Raw genomic sequence first — 16,441 nt, forward strand, 5'->3', positions numbered from 1 at the left:
ACCAGGAGAAGCAAGATGTAAAGGTACAGGTAAGCCACAAGCCATGTGGCAGAGTACAGATTTACAGAAATGAGTTAATTTAAGATATAAGAGCTAGCTAGCAAGAGGCCTGCCATAGACCATACAGTTTGTAATTAATATAAGCTTCTGAGTGATTATTTTATAAGTGGCTTTGGGGTCTATGGGCTGGGCAGGACCAGAGAAAACTTCAGCTACAGGAAGGGAGTTGAGGTGGATCTTCCATCAGAACATTCCAGACTCTTTGGGTATAGAATGCCAGGGTGCCAGAGGCTGAGGTGGAGCTCCCACTCAAACAAAAACCTCACAAACAAATAAAAACACCCCAAACCCAAATTAACTGGACTGTGAATGCATGGAGTGGACATGAATTGTTAAAGAGATATAAAACTAATGGTTTTTCTTGCTCTAATCCTGACATGGTCTTTTTGATTTGGGTTGGTGGATACCTGCATAAAATATATTAGATACTGAAAATGCAAATTTCAATGTGTAGCTCCAAGCTTCTGGCCCGAATGCCTACCCTAAGTGCACAGAGTTTCACTGAGTTGTGCAGGCTTTGGGTAAAGTGCTTAATTTTTAGAAAACAAAGCGCATCTAGGTATGTGGTGAAGTCAGGAGGCCTGTCCCTGCTATGTTGTAAGTGAGCAAACACCACTTGCCATTCCTCGCTGGCGACGGGGCTACTCTGATTTAACTGCTGATGCAAGCCTTCATTTTCTCTCACCACTTCCTGGACTCGCAGCCTAAAGGTTTTCATTTCCTCCTGAAATGAGATGCATGGAAACCGTCACGCGCATGCACATATTCGGCACCAGCTGGGATGCTGTTGCTGGGGAAATCAAATGTAACAGTCACAGTGATGGCAGAGTCCTGCTGTAGTACCAGGCTTAGACTCCGGGTTCCAGAGCCCCCATGTGTGCTCAGGAGCACAGTCCTGAGAGAACAGCCAAGTCACTGCAGGGTCGCTGCACACAGGGACAGAGAACTTGGGTTTTAAGTAGGTGGCTTCTAACCTGATACCACTTTGCTATAATTGGCAAATAATTGAAAATGTTTAAGGAGGGGATTCGAAGGAAAACAAAACAAAGCAAAACAGGGTTGGGGATTTAGCTCAGTGGTAGAGCGCTTGCCTAGCAAGCTCAAGGCCCTGGGTTCGGTCCTCAGCTGCAGCTCTAGAAAAAAAAAAAAAGAGAGAGAGAAAGGAAAAACAAACAAACAAACAAACAAACAAACAACCAGAGACTGAAAGGTTTTCTTTGTTTAGACTTTAGAGAGTAAATTGGAGTTTTTGTTTTGGTTTGGTTTTTGGTTTTCAAGACAGGGTTTTTCTAAGTAGTCCTGGCTGTCCTGGTAAATTGGAGTTTTTACATAAACAGAATTTTTGGTCCTAGATGAAAGCTTGCATGCGCAGATAAGGGTATGTGGAGGTGCCCTAACCTTGTCCTGCAGAGCACAAAAAGTCCTGGCTCAGCATCCCCTTGCTTAGCCAGACACCCTGGCCAGAACACACTCACTTGCTGTTGGCTCTTTCTTTGTATTTTTTAACTGTCTTGTCAGACTGAAGCCATCAGGCCAGCTGTTCGTTTTGGTTGAGTCCCACCCATCACTGGCAATGCCTCCCTTGGCTGCTGTCATGCTACAAAAGTAGATTGAGAGATATGGTCAGAAGCTGCATGGCCCACAAAGCCTGCTGCAATATTTATTAATTGGGTTTTTATAGAAAATGTAGGATGACCCAGACTTAAAAAGGGCACCTAAATGGAAATTTTGTTACTAGTTTTTGATCAGTGAACACAAGATAATTAATGCTCTTAAAAATCCAATGTCCGGGTTGGGGATTTAGCTCAGTGGTAGAGCCCTTGTCTACCAAGGCCCTGGGTTCTATCCTCAGCTCAATAAATAAATAAATAAACAAACAAACAAATAAATAAATCCACTGTCCAATAGTATGTCATAAGATTCATGGGATGCGACAGGTAATGGGAAATATGACTGAAGACCAGGCTTTTGGGCTCTTAAAGGACCTGTCCCATTTGGGATTCTCTAAAGACCAACTCTTCTCTCCCTGAATCCTTCCAATACCTGACCCCTAGTGAAGACCTCAGAAGTGGGAGGCATAGAAGGGCCTGGGGGTGCTAATAAAGCCCAGGCCTAGTCTCCTTACAGTTGGAATGGTTGCCATCCTCAGGAAATGGTGAGATGGACAAATCTGTGTTTTAATACTGCGACAACTTGGTCACCATGTGCCTCTGGTGTCAGTGCTTCCTGGGCCCCAGAGCGTTAGGGTTCCCTAACACAGCTGGGCACGGTCTTGGATTTATGCAGCCTCTGCTCTAGCGCTGTCGTCCACAGCTGCAGTCATGGATGACGGACCACCCACTGCTCCTCCTTTTGCTTCCCCAGATCTCCACTCTTGTGGGACTACCTGTCCCCAGTCCACAGCTTCCCAAAGCCACTGCATCCCTGCACACCTCTTCTCCATGCACCGCCCACCCACCACTCAAGCTCTGCCAAACATACCTTCCTCCTTCTCCACCTCTTTCCCCCAGCCACCCTGCACGCTCCTCCTTTCTTCAACAGATGCTGGAGTATAGACCGCCCTAGGCACAGTTACCTTTGAGCTGTCTGCAGTCTGAATGGTTTTATCGGAAACAGCTTATCTCCTAAACATCTGCCCACCTACCTCCAGGGTGCTGTGGAGTTTGTCCTTCTCCTTCATTCTGTCTTCATAAGCCAGCAACAGTGGGGAGAGGTACTTTATATCCAACTGCGGGTGAAGTAATGAAATAGAGGTGACTAACATAACTTCTTACACTGAAATACAATCGTCATGGCTTTTGGATTTTCGGGACATGGTTTCTCTGTGTGGCCCTCGCTGTCCTGGATTTTCTCTGAAGAGCAGAGTGGCCTCAAACTCAGAGATCCACCTGCCTCTGCCTCCCAGTACTGGGATTAATGGTGTGCACCACCACCACCCAGCTCATCATGTTTTTTAAAGAAAGTAACTTATTCTGGAATGGTTCTTAGTAGTTTGACAGAGCCGGGGAATATGGGCCTGAGATTAGCTTTCACTTACCAACCAGGGGGGTGTGGGGCCCTTTGATGGGAGGCCTTCGATTTGGGAACTCTGAAAATAAAGCACACAATGAAGACATGGTCAAGCTGTCCCTGAAATGCCATGTGGTAGACAGACATTCTTATCTTAGTCTAGAACAGACACTATCCTTCTCTGTGCGCATGTGTGTGCATATACACAGAAAGTGTTTGGGAGTAACACCTCATCCCCTAAATACTGCAACTTGTTTCCTAAGAACAAAACATCTGTTTAGTTAGCACAGTACTGTGTAAAAATTAGGAGCTAACACAGACACAACACTATTACAAACCCTCCAAACTTCATGTTTCCACATGAAGAAAGAAAGGAATGATGGGAAAAGAAAGAAGAAAAGAAGGGAGGAAGGAGTCTAGGAACTTAATCGGTAAGTCTATGGACTTGGGCCCTGTGCTCACTGTAGTAAAAACCCATCAACTTTCTACAACAGTGGTAACTCTGAGGAAAGGGGCTGAAAATGGAGCAGCTGATGTGAACCTTTAACCTTTTACTTTATACGTTCCGGCAATGCCCAGTGTTTCATAGGCTCTTTATTGCCTTCATTATGAGTTAGGGTGAAGGAGGTGGAAGGGTCCTGAGCTTTGGTTTCCTTCTATGATTTGAGACTGAAATGGCACCACAGCTCACGCTTGAGTGCTTGGTTGCTAGCTGATGGCGCTATCTGCAGAGTTTGAAGGGCTGTAGGAGGTGGGGCCAGCTGATAAGATATAGGGCCATGACAGGCCTGGGGCATGGCAGGGTAGCTGGCTCTTAGCTTCCTGATCTGCAGAGATGTAACAAGTCAGAGCAGATAAGGAACAGATAAACTGAAGCACTTGAAAGTCAGTCAGAAAGCAATACAGGTGGCCACATCATCACACATTTCCATTCCTACATAGGAAATAGAGGTTTTTGAAAGAAAGATGGAGGAAAGTTTTTTTTAGAAACATTTATAGTTAATTTATTGGAGCTAGGAGGTGGTGCTGTGGAGGGGAGTGGGAGAGAGGGCAGGCACTCTCAAGTAAGATTTTTTTCCCCCCCAAGACAGGATTTCTCTGTGTAACAGTCCTGGCTGTCCTAGAACTCACTCTGTAGACCAAAGTGGCCTCAAACTCACAGAGATCCACCTGCCTCTGTGTCCTGTGTCCTGGGATTAAAGGTGAGTGCTACCACTGCCCAGAGACAGGGTCTCACTTTGTAGACCAGGCTGGCCTCAAACTCACAAAAATCCACCTGTCTCTGTCACCCAAATGCAGGGATTAAAGGCGTGAGCTACCAAGAATCCTTCAAGAACCAGAAATCCATTCAACAGTAAAGGCTGAAGACAAACAAACTGGTTTTTCATGTTGGAAACATTACCTCTTCCTCAGACAAATGCCTGAATTTTGTTTGGTAGCGACTGAGTTCTACGTTCAAACGGTGGACAATCACCTTCAACTCCTTGTTTTCATCCAGCAGGGCTTGGCTTTGCTTCCTTAGGTAAAGTAATTCAGGTGTGGCTACTGAAAAATATCGACTTCATATCACACAATAATCAATCATATCAAAGTCACCCAGATTTTATATAAGCTAGTAGTTGATCTTTTTGTTCCCTTCTAGTTAATTGTACATCAATATATATATAAAATGTCTACGCATATAATTTATATAAATAAGTTATGACATTTAATAAAAATGATACAGTAGATAAAAATCAAAATTCAATAAGCATAAGGGTATTGTGAATAAAAGCCCCAACTGTCCCTTATTAGTAACACCGCGGGCGCACCTTCCTGAGAGGGTGCCTTTTCTGCCTCTTTCAGCCTCCGGCTGTCTTTTCCCGCTCTCCTAAGCTGCAGCTGTAACTCCCTCATAGCTTGTCTCATGGCGCTCAGTTCAAGGCTGAGGGACTGGTTTGCAGCGTGTAGATGCACGGTTTCTTCTTTTAGCTCCTCAAACTTTTCTTTGGTCATTTCTGTATATCTTTGATGTACTCTACCAGCTACATCTAAAGGGTACAGAAGAAAAGCAGACACAGCGATGAAGTGACCACTGAGCATCAAAAACACTTGACACTTTATTCCAAAAGCCATGGAAGCAACTAGTTCACATTAGGCCCAGGGAGTGTCACTGGTGTCCAAAAAGTCTGAGTACCCAGGGGAAGGAGGAGAGGGGGCCAGGGCCAGAGGAGGAGGCAGGGAGGAGCTTCTATCCGCAGGCTTAGCATCCTTTTGACTACCAGGTTATCCTTTTGGACAGTGACTTAGTAATCCACTAGCCCCCACCAATTCAAATGCTAATGACACTTTCAGACAGCATCTGAGCCAAAAGCAGAGGTTTCCTGGCCCTGCTGCTAACCCACCTGCTCAGTGCATCTGGTAAAAGCCTCAGTTTACAGCTGTGCCTAGCGACTGCTTCCATACTGGAAAATGTCAACCCATGTTCTCAGGCCCAGTCACTCACAGTTCAGAATAAATGAACTCTTCTCCCCTGTGAGGAGAGAGCTGAGTTTACAGCAGATGTGTGGCTCCTGTGTGTTGTGTGTTGGCCAATGGCCCACCACAGAAGGTGGTTACTTATGTAGGGGACTCACCTGACTCTAATGGGACCATGTGTCCCTCACTTTGACTTTATTTATTTTATTTTTTTGTTTGTTTTGTTTTTGTTTTTTTGCAAGGTGGCTTTGCGCCTTCCCTGGAACTCTGTAGCCCAGGCTGGTCTCGAACTCACAGAGATCCGCCTGCCTCTGCTTCCTGAGTGCTGGGCTTAAAGGCGTGCGCCACCACCTGCTTGGCCTGTGTCCCTCACTTTGGCTATCAGACCATGCAAGTAACGGCCCTCAATGAATGGGAAATCCCCACAGGAATCTCATGCTGAAGCCTAGCACAGCAGAGAAGGGACTAGAGACTTCACAGCAGCCTGGCCATGCCTAACTCTGGCTTCTACTTAAAACCTAGCTTTGTGTCAGGACCCTGAGGCTGGGCTTGTGTTTTGGGGGTAGTCACTGGAACTTTGTCCCTCTTCTTAAACTGGTCATACTGAATAAATCTTTTTCTTCTTTTTCCTATGAATTTGGCTCTTTTCACTTTTATTATTATTGTGTATACATGATGTATGTATGTCAGGTGTGATAGTGTGCACGTGGAGGTCTCAGGCGCCTACTCAGAACCTCTTGCTGAAAATCAGTATGATGTATACCCTAAATTCAGAAAGGCTGCACAATGGACTACGCCCAGTGGACAAAGAGCCTGTGAGCCAGAAGTCAGACGTTGCACCCGTTTGGCAAAGCCCCCAGAGACCACCAAGGAGCCGTTTCCGAGGCAAGCACATAGGGGTCCTTTTATTCAGGTTCAACTTGAGCCACCACACGGCAGATGGAAGGAAATGTGGCAGTGGCCATGAGCCCAGGTATAAAGAGTTTTTAATAGCGAAAACCCATAAGCCGGGAATTACATGCTTGGGATCGGGTAGAAGGGATATGGGGCAAGGTGATTTTTTGAAACTATTGGTCTAGACTTTGGGTGCAAAACCACATTTGAAACTATTGGGTTAGAATTTGGTGGGGAACCACAACCCACTGAACAGGATTATCTGGACCTTGTTAAACTTTACTGCCCTGTATATTTACTGTGCCTGTATCATGGCACACTCCTGAGGTTCTTCCTGGAACTGAGTACAGCAGGTGGTCTGAGATGGTGGCCCTTTCCCTAAAATGGGGCCTGTAAAGGCAAGTCCAGACCTTCACACATCCACCAGCACTCTCTCAGAACACAGAACCAAAATCCCCAAGAATGAGCAAAAATGAAGTCAATCCAAGTAAAAGACAAAATCATGCTTTCATATGAGTGACGGGAGATATAACAGCCCCACACTGCAGATCCACTCTGAAAGCTGCTGCTGCTTCCCACCTGTGCAGAAGGTCAGCCTCAAAAAGCAGCAGGCCTCAAGCTGAGCCCTTGCTTCTATGGACCAACATCCAGGTCTCCAGCACACTCCACAGGCCCACCTCCCACACAAGGACTCAGCATACTCCACAGCCCACCTCCCACACAAGGACTCAGCACACTCCACAGGCCCACCTCCCACACAAGGACTCAGCACATCCCACAGGCCCACCCTCACCCCAGTCCTGAGTTCTCCCACAGGCCCACCCTCATCCCACTAATACTCAGTGACTAACACCTTCCTCAAACCTAACCACAGGGGCAGATGCCAGGGCCTTCACAAGGAGTTGCAAACTTTCCTCAGATGAGACTATCCTAGGTACTCTGCAAACACTAAGCATGCTCAGTGTAGTGAACTCCCAAAAGCCAGTACCTGGAGAGGGAGGAGGTTTTTCACGTAATGGCACTTTCTCATCCTAAGGAAGAAAAGGCAAAGTATGAGACAGTGTGAGCATTTCCCACAGTGGACTGGCACTGAGTGAGACCTGTGGGGGAGGGTGAAGCTTCCTCTTCCCTTGGCTCCTGAGGTTCTTTCTTACAATGGAAGAGCATACATTGGGGGCCAGCCCCTCCTGGTGGGCTCTCGCTGTCTTCTGTCTCTGCCTGCATGCTCAGTGACTATATCTTCACTGAAAGTCCATTCACTTTGTACATGAAGCATGTGATACACTGTGAGTGCTGAACCCCAAAGAGGACCCACTGACTCTAACTGCTGAGAAAAAACATCATGCACACCTCCCACTCTGAAAACTTTGAAGTAAGAGCAGGCTGGGAGCTGCAGTTGGCTTTCCCACTATGAATAGATATAGTGCTGAGACTTTAGTTCCTCCTGAAAATGAGGGTATAAGTATTCTGAGAAGAGTAAGCTTTTGTTTTCTGAGACAGGATCTGTGTTGTAGCCTGTGACCCATGAACTCATGATCCTCCTGCTGGGATGAATCCCAGCTGCTGGAGTTACAGGTATGAACCACCACATCTGGGGAAAAATGTTTAACTTCTACATTCCTAAATCTAGAGACTTCAGCATAGACTTATTTCTATGTTTTCAACTTGGTTATTAAACCATTCGAGGAATCATGGAAGCGATTTCTTGCTTTTCCTAAGTTGTCTCCATGACTAAACTTTGGAAGAGGGGCAGTCCCTCCTGTTTTAAGAGTATCAGGTGAGGGCCAGGTGCCAAGTCCAAAGGAAGGACACTTCCCCTCTACCAGGAGCCAGAAGGGACAAATGGTTATCTATGGTGCCTATTAGCATCCCAAAGCACATGCCTGGCCGCAGGCTCCCTCACAAGTACCTAGCTCTTCTCACCTCTTTCCTACCTTAAACCTCCTCCAGCTCAGGGGCTTCCCTCCCCACAACTACTCAACTCTCCTTATAACCCGGCTATTTCAGCCACGCCCCATCCTGGTCTATTTCAGCCACGCCCCATCCTGGTCTATTTCAGCTATGCCCGGTCTAGGTCTATTTCAGCCACGCCCCATCCTGGTCTATTTCAGCTATGCCCGGTCTAGGTCTATTTCAGCTATGCCCGGTCTAGGTCTATTTCAGCTATGCCCCATCCTGGTCTATTCAGCTATGCCCGGTCTAGGTCTATTTCAGCTATGCCCCATCTTGGTCTATTCAGCCATGCCTGGTCTAGGTCTATTTCAGCTATGCCCCATCTTGGTCTATTCAGCTATGCCTGGTCTTGGTCTATTCAGCTATGCCCGGTCTAGGTCTATTTCAGCTATGCCCCATCTTGGTCTATTCAGCTATGCCCTGTCTTGGTCTATTTCAGCTATGCCCTGTCTTGGTCTATTCAGCTATGCCCTGTCTTGGTCTATTCAGCTATGCCCTGTCTTGGTCTATTCAGCTATGCCCTGTCTTGGTCTATTTCAGCCATGCCCCATCTTGGTCTACTCAGCTATGCCCTGTCTTGGTCTATTTCAGCTATGCCCTGTCTTGGTCTATTTCAGCTATGCCCCATCTTGGTCTATTTCAGCTATGCCCCATCTTGGTCTATTCAGCTATGCCCCATCTTGGTCTATTTCAGCTATGCCCCATCTTGGTCTATTTCAGCTATGCCCCATCTTGGTCTATTCAGCTATGCCTGGTCTTGGTCTCATGCTCAGTCTCCCACTCTCTTGGTCCTCTTTGTCTTCATCTTTCACTCTCCCCACGTGTCTCTCCCTCTCTCCTCTCATGGCCAAGTCCAGTCTGCTGACCATGTCTAGTCTACTCTCTCTCTCTCTGCTCTGGTCTCTTCCAGATGCCACTGGCTGTTCTCTCCCTCCTAGCTACAATAAAAACCTTCCCCTTAACCACACCATGAAAGCAGTCATGTTTATACAACAGGGATGTAGCTAACCCATAATGCGCTTGCCTAGCAAGCACAGGGCACTCAGTTCAAGCCCTAGTACCTCAAAATATTAGTGTGCACAAGTGTGTGTGTGAATGTGATGTTAAAATGAAGCACCCCCAGATACTTTGTAGGCACCCTACAAAGACACTGTCTATTTAAGTCCCTAGCAGCATCCTGGGGCCAGGATTTCACCCAGGAAGTGAATTTACATCCAAGTGGGTATGACCACATATCCTGCTACCCACCCCCTTCCCTGCCTCCAGCCTGGAATAAGAGAGCCCGGCAGCAGGCTTGTGCTTTGGCCCATCCCCCATCCTTAGACTGATATAAAAAGGGGACCCCACTTTTGCTATGTGGGCTCTGATTCCTCACTTTGGAAACGCTGGCATGCTGTCTGTCTCTTATACTTAGGTCTGAACCCTCCTTGGAGCTCTGATGTCCCTGTCTGTGTGTGCATGGCATTAACAATTCTAATAAACCCCTTACTCCCCAGTAATCCATCTCAGTGTCCCTCTTGAATCACCCCTCTCTAAAACCTCACCACGGAGGGGGTGAATCAATGAAGCATGTGGTAGGAAAGAGTTCTTATGAGATCTTTTCACATAAGTGTGTTATTATGATGAAATAAAAGATCACACATCAGGATTATGTATGATCCTGATATTATGTATGTATGTGTGTGATATTAAGTTGGTTCCTATCCAAGGACACAGGGAAACTGAACATGTACGAATCAGGAATGGAATCACAGTACAGCGTCAGGGACAGACGTCACATGGCTTAAAAAAGAAAAAAACAAAGACAAATAACACCAAGTCAGATTTTTAAAAAAGGAATTCTTGAAAACAAACTTACCTCTAGATTCAGAACAGAGTATTTACCATCTGGTTTAAAAAGAAAAAAATGGAAAGTTTTAAAAGCATAAGAAATTTGACACACTAGAAGAACATACTCATGAATTCAGAGACTTACCTTGTCCCCAAGTATAGAAAGAGCAAGATCCCCACAAAGCCATGGTGAGCTTGACCTTAACTGGGCCATCTCTCTGCCCTGCTCATTCCAGAGTCCCTTTGGTAGCTTCCATGGTCCCAGAACCATAGCCAAACCCCTCAGGGAGTTCAAGACCCTGAGCCTCCCATGCTATGATCTTCCCTACCTCCCTAGTCACACTTCTCCTGCAGGCCAAGACAGCGACCCAACTCCATCCTGCCCCGCATGTTTACAGGAGCATACAAGTTAAGTCCTAAAATAGCAAGCTGCCTCAGAGATAGAGGTGGAAAAGAGATTTGGCAGGACCTCATTGTTGTGTGCTAACTGAGGTACCCTAGGAAGAGGGACAGCCTCCACTCCACTTTGTTGACAATTCCTCTAGTGGCAAGCTGGAAACCTAGGCTACTTCTAACATCCCACCATGGATCTGAAGAGTATAAATACGTTACTGAACAGCAAACTCTGAAAAACAGGAAACAACAAAAATCCAACCCTCTATAGGGTTCAAAAAAAATCAACTAAGAAGCTTAATGCCCATATCATTTTAAATCTACTTTCCAACTCAATAAAATCCCTAGTAGCTGAACCATCACCACGGATTTTAACAGTCCAGTTCTGCTGTTTTTAAGATGGGGTCTCACATAGCCCAGGCTGACTCTGAAGACTCTACTGAGCCAAGGATGACCTTGAATTCCTGTCCTGCCTCCACTTCTCAAATGCTGGGATTCCAGGTGTGTGCCACCACGTGCGGCTCTAACCCAGGGCTTTGCAAATCTAGGTAGGCACTCCACCAGCTGAGCTGCGTCCCAGTTCTATTAGCAGTGGTTTTGAACCAGTTGCTTTCAGCCAAATGTCATGGGACAGCCTAGACCACCTACATGCATCTGGCACATGGTGACAGCCAGCCCTGTCTCTGAGTGCAGCTTTGTTTCCCAGTGACTTTCTCTACCTGGCAGGTGCCACCACCCTCCCTCTGCTGGTCTTTGTATCCCTGTGTTACCTACCCTGGCACTCTGGACACCTCCTCTAACTTGAACATGAGGGGATGAGCCCATGGATGCCATATGGCAGTGGTGAATTTGCTTACTATTACATTTATTTATTTATTTATTTATTTGTGTGTGTGTGTGTGTGTGTGTGTGTATGTGTGTGTGTGTGTGTACACGTGTACACTACTGAATCCTCAAGCAAGTGCCTTTAACCACTGAGCTATCTTGCTGACTCCTGAATACATTTTTGATGAGCAAATGGCTAAAGAACTGTAAGAAAAGGGTTTTGTTTTGTTTTGCTAGGGAGGGACCCCAGGGCCTGCTGCAACACCCCACAGCAACGTTATAGTTGGGGACATTCTCAGCTGGGCTTGATTTGGTGTCCTACAGTGCTGCCTCAGATCTTACTGCCTTTCCCAATTAAAGCTGTGGGATGAGAGCCAGAAGGTGAGATGCCAGTGGTTCTAGATGCTGGGGAGCAGGAGGGGTGCATTTACTTTCTGCTTTATTGTGTGCTCAAATGAGCACGTTAAAAAGCTGGCAGGGCAATTCCTGTACTTCCCTGGAGAAAATAATGATCTGTTTATCCCTAGGCATAAACTTTTCAGAAAAAGAACAGGATGAATAATTAAAACCTGCAATTTCCTTCATCTCAGGTTCACTGAGGTGTAGTGGGTAGCCATTCCAGCTTTGATCTAGAAGTTTCAACCCCCACTGGGGCTTTGGTAACTGTCACGCCTACAAGGCAGGGCTGAGAGAAGACCCTGAAGACTCGAGATCCGGATGGGCCAGGTCTCTTGGTTCCCTATACTGAGGTACCAAGGTCTCCATCTCAGGTTCACTGGGGTACCAAGGTCTCCATCTCAGGTTCACTGGGGTACCAAGGTCTTACACATGAGGTCACCTGGCCCTGCAGATGGGTTTGCTTCCTTGTGTCTATCTTGGGAAAGCCCCAGCTGGCCCCAGCTGTGGTTGTTCTATCAGGGCCAAAGTGACACTATGCGGCCAGGCTGAACTTGACCCTGCCCTCCTGCCTCACTTCCACAGCTGGCCTCTCTCTTCAACTTAATGCTTCTCAGGTAGACCTCATTTCTCTTCTTTATACGGAGAAGCAGTGTCAACAACTCAACAAAGAGAGTTTCTTAGCTTCTGTCATGCTGTGCTTGGGTCTACCCCAATCTTCTCAGAGGGAAAATTCACACATGAACACATCCAAATAAATCAAAACTCCCTAATGACCCTGACTCCTGAGGCTGTCCCTCAACACAGTGTGATGGTTAATACTGTCAACCCGACAGTGTCCAAAATCACCCAGGAGACAAACCTCTAGGTATGCGTGAGGGTTTCTACATTGGGCTGAGGTGGGAAGATCCATCTAAATGTGCATGGATTGGGGTCCTAGACTGACTGAAAGGAGGAAGCACATTGAGTACCAGCACCCACCTCTCTCTTCCTGACTTAGCTGCACATCCCTGCTGCCTCTGCTTCCCTGCTGTGATGGACTGTACCCTCAAACCGAGTCCGACAAACTCTTCCTCCGTAAGTTGTTTGTAACCAGAGCAGGGGTGGCCACAGAGCCAAAGAGGGCAGGAGGGGCTGTGACACCCAAGAGAAGGGACAGTGCTCCTGAGAGACATTCAGGCAACAGTGAAGCAGGTATCGTGTTGTCTGGATTAGACAGTTTCCACGAAGTGGATGGAAAGCAGGGGTCGACATGACAGTCTACCTACAATAACGTAAAAGACATGCAGACTGAGCAGAGGACAAGTACAGAACTTGTCCACAAGGCTCAAACAACCCAGGGGCCCAGACAAAGCTCTTGTTGGCTGCCCACTGCTTGGCAGGCTCTCTCTCCCTGTCCCTTTAGGGATCTCAAAATTGCTTATCATTGCCATAATGGACTGAACTCTCACTGTGCCAAATAAAATATATCAAAAAAAGTTGATGTGCATTTCCAGAATTATGCCAGAAACATCCATACACTCATGCATTCAACAAGCCCTTCACTGAGGACCACTGTGGCCAGGTCCTGCAGCTAGCATGGTGACGAGGAGCAGAGGGAAAGGAACATATACACAGCCACAGCCTGAGTTGGGAGTCCTCTGCCCCAGGCGCGCACAGCAGGCAACAAGGGTTCTAAGTGAGCATCTAATATGGTCAAGGCAACCTCACATCTGGGCAATCGCTCATTTGTAGTGAGCTGAATTGCAAGTGCTTTTCTAGTTAGTATCACAGAGCCACAGTACAGAGGTGTGAAGGCACCAGAACTGGCAACCAAAAAAATGTTCTCATGTTTAATTCTTTCCTTACCTTTCTGTTGAGCGTGCTGTGGTGTGAGGGAGGAGGAAGAGGAAGAAGAGTGTGAAAGCCCATCTTGCTCAGAAACATCATCTTCTCTCACCACCTTCTGTGACAATAGTCCCTTTTAGATAAGAGAGTGGAACAAGCACATGGTCCACATTAGCTGTAACATCCTCCTAACAGTTCAACTGTCCTATGTTATACCACCCTCACAGCTATCACATCAGGACTGCCCACTGAGAAGGGCAGGAAGAAACCACAGACCCTTGTGAAAAGCCTGGCAAAGAGTTGACAGAAGATACGTGCTGGGGGATGTCTTTCTGTATACTGTAGATCTGTGTTGTTCCCATTGGTAAATAAAGAAGCTGCTCTGGCCTATGGCGAGTCAGGTTATCACCAGGCAGGAAATCCAAGAGAAAGATGGGAAGAAGAAAGGCAAAGGCAGAGTCTAGAGAGACGCCAGCACCACCAGAAGAAGCAAGATGTGAAAATACCAGTAAGCCATGGCCACGTGGCAACTTACAAATAGACAGAAATGGGTTAAGTTATAAGAGCAAGCTAGCAAGAAGCCTGCCATAGACTATACAGTTTGTAAATAAGCCTCTGTGTATTTACTTGAGGCCAAAGGGCTGCTAGACATGGGTGGGAAAGATTTGTCACAATCGCAGGGCCAGGCAGGACCAAAGAAACCTCCAGCTACATCCAGCGCAAAGACATAGTAGCAAGAATATCCACCAAAAACCTGAGAAAGCTTAAAAAAAAAAAAAAAAGATTCTAAAATGGAGCTAAAAATAGCTTTCTAAATGTGTTTCTCAGGTAAGCTGTGAGCTACACTATGGCAGGGGCTTAAGCTACAGCATGGTAGATTCCTGCCCCCCTCCACCCCAAGGTACACAGAGATTTCTCTCCAAGCCGTGCATGGCACTAAGTGGTGGATTTAGCTTTTGCTAGTACAGAAAAAAAAAAAAAAAAAAAGGTTTCTGGGCCACACATTGCTTCCTGGAGGCATAGACCCACTGCTTCCTTGAGCTGGCAGTGAGCAGGGCTCCCAGAGCTGGCAGTAAATGTACCACTGCCATGTTGGGAAGCTGAGGAGGGTGGAGTCAGCAGCCAGGGCTGCAGCTTTCACCCTAGCCACTCAGCTTAGCAGTTTAAAAGCTCTCGTGGTCAGAGAAGGATTATAGCTTCACAACAAGACAGATTCTGATGGAATAAAACTCTAAACTGTTTACAGTGTGTGTAAAAATATATGCAGGCTTGGAAGAGAGAGAAAAAGGAATATATGCAGTTACATAAAAAAATAGTTTTAAAAAATAAAGTCTTTAAAGAGACAGTAAAAATAATATAAAAATAAGTCATGTAAAGATGGAAATTACACAGAGTCTGGATTATACTGTCTTCGAGATTTTTAACTGCAGAAAGACATTTGATTACAAAGGCTGCTGAGTTAAACCAATATGTATATTTTAAAGGTATCTTTACTTTAAAATTTGTGTCTAAGGATACGCTGCTTTGGAAAAGAGGTTCTGCTTTTGTTTCCACAGAAGATGAAAACGTATGGATTGCTTCCAAGAAGACCCCCAAAAGGTCTCCAATAACACCATGGCCCAGATGATCCAACATCCAGAACAGCTTCAAGGCAACTGGCTCAGACAAGGCAGTCTCACAGACTACTCGAGTCAGAATATGACCATAATTCTTAATTTTCTCAGGATCCCCATAAGATTGACAGCGACCTCAACCAGCAGGAAGTAGCATGAAAAGCTACACCCAAATTCCCGAAATATTGTTTATAAACATTTATTTTTAGTTAAAGGGACAAGAAAATGGAAAACAAAGGGGCGGGACAATGGAAGCGATGGAAAGCAGCACAGAGCATGCTCACATGTCTTGGGCAGTTTAACATAGGTGACATGGGGGAAGCGGTTTGGGAACACAGATGTTACCTGATTCCTGTGAGGCACAGCATAGGCAGCATCTCTGCCATCTCCCATGTCCTTCCAGGTGCTGGACTCTGACTCCCTGTAGCTTGTTGACACCTGTGTTTCAGCATCCCCATCCTGCCTGTAGCCTAAGGTCTCGAAGGACGGTAAGGAAGTTCTTCCCGGCTCATTCTGCCACCTTTATCAGTGTTAGGCCATTAACAAGTAAGATAAACAAACAAGAGGCTTAGCACCTGACGTTGATACTAAACACATTTATTCTTATTTATTGTGAGACAAGATCTCACTACACAGCCCAGGCTAGCCCAAACCCCTAATCTCCTGCCTCAGTCTCCCAAGTGCTGGGATTACTGGCACACATCACTCAAGCTGTTAAACACATCTTAAACGGACTGTCTCCAAGTCCGTGCCAAAGAAGTATTTCAACTATAAAATACATGGAGGCTGAATGATGACAGGTCTGTTCTCCCTGCTCTGTCCCTCTAAGTATTTCTTTCTTTTCTTTTTTTTCAAGAATGGTTTCTGTATAATGGCCCTGGCCATCCTGGAACTCGCTTTGTAGACCAGGCAGTCTGTGAACTTGGAGATCCACCTGCCTCTGCCTCCCAAGCACTGGGATTAAAGGCCTGCACCACCACACTTGGCTATTAAGTATTTCTTTATACTTGTTTTCATACTCATACTCTATACATATACAACCCATCTTGCTATTAGTATTTTTAAATGATTTTATTTGTATGTGTGTGCACACATGCATGTATATCAGTGTGAGTGCAGTGTCAGCAGAGGCCAGAAAAGGGTGCTGGATTCCTGAGCTGTAGTTAAAGGAGGCTGTGAATAGC

General features: G+C 46.2%; 1 protein-coding gene across 2 annotated transcripts in view; it reads right to left on the bottom strand.

Annotated features, from left to right (window-relative positions):
- The window catches only part of Cep89 (centrosomal protein 89), a 59,356-nt gene that overhangs the window by 31,092 nt on the left and 11,823 nt on the right, over positions 1 to 16,441 (bottom strand). The window contains exons 4-12 of one of the 2 annotated variants that reach the window (XM_036209467.1): positions 15,603 to 15,777; positions 13,666 to 13,777; positions 10,232 to 10,260; positions 7,409 to 7,451; positions 4,881 to 5,099; positions 4,472 to 4,611; positions 3,098 to 3,148; positions 2,705 to 2,788; positions 681 to 784 (exon numbers count right to left, since the gene is read on the bottom strand). In XM_036209467.1, the coding sequence (XP_036065360.1) occupies positions 681 to 784; positions 2,705 to 2,788; positions 3,098 to 3,148; positions 4,472 to 4,611; positions 4,881 to 5,099; positions 7,409 to 7,451; positions 10,232 to 10,260; positions 13,666 to 13,777; positions 15,603 to 15,777 (957 nt within the window). Of the gene's footprint in view, positions 1 to 680; positions 785 to 2,704; positions 2,789 to 3,097; positions 3,149 to 4,471; positions 4,615 to 4,880; positions 5,100 to 7,408; positions 7,452 to 10,231; positions 10,261 to 13,665; positions 13,778 to 15,602; positions 15,778 to 16,441 lie in introns of both variants that reach the window. The other variant, XM_036209458.1, reaches the window with a different exon arrangement.

Source organism: Onychomys torridus, chromosome 1, assembly GCF_903995425.1.
Source record: "Onychomys torridus chromosome 1, mOncTor1.1, whole genome shotgun sequence".
Classification (NCBI taxonomy): Eukaryota; Metazoa; Chordata; class Mammalia; order Rodentia; family Cricetidae; genus Onychomys; species Onychomys torridus.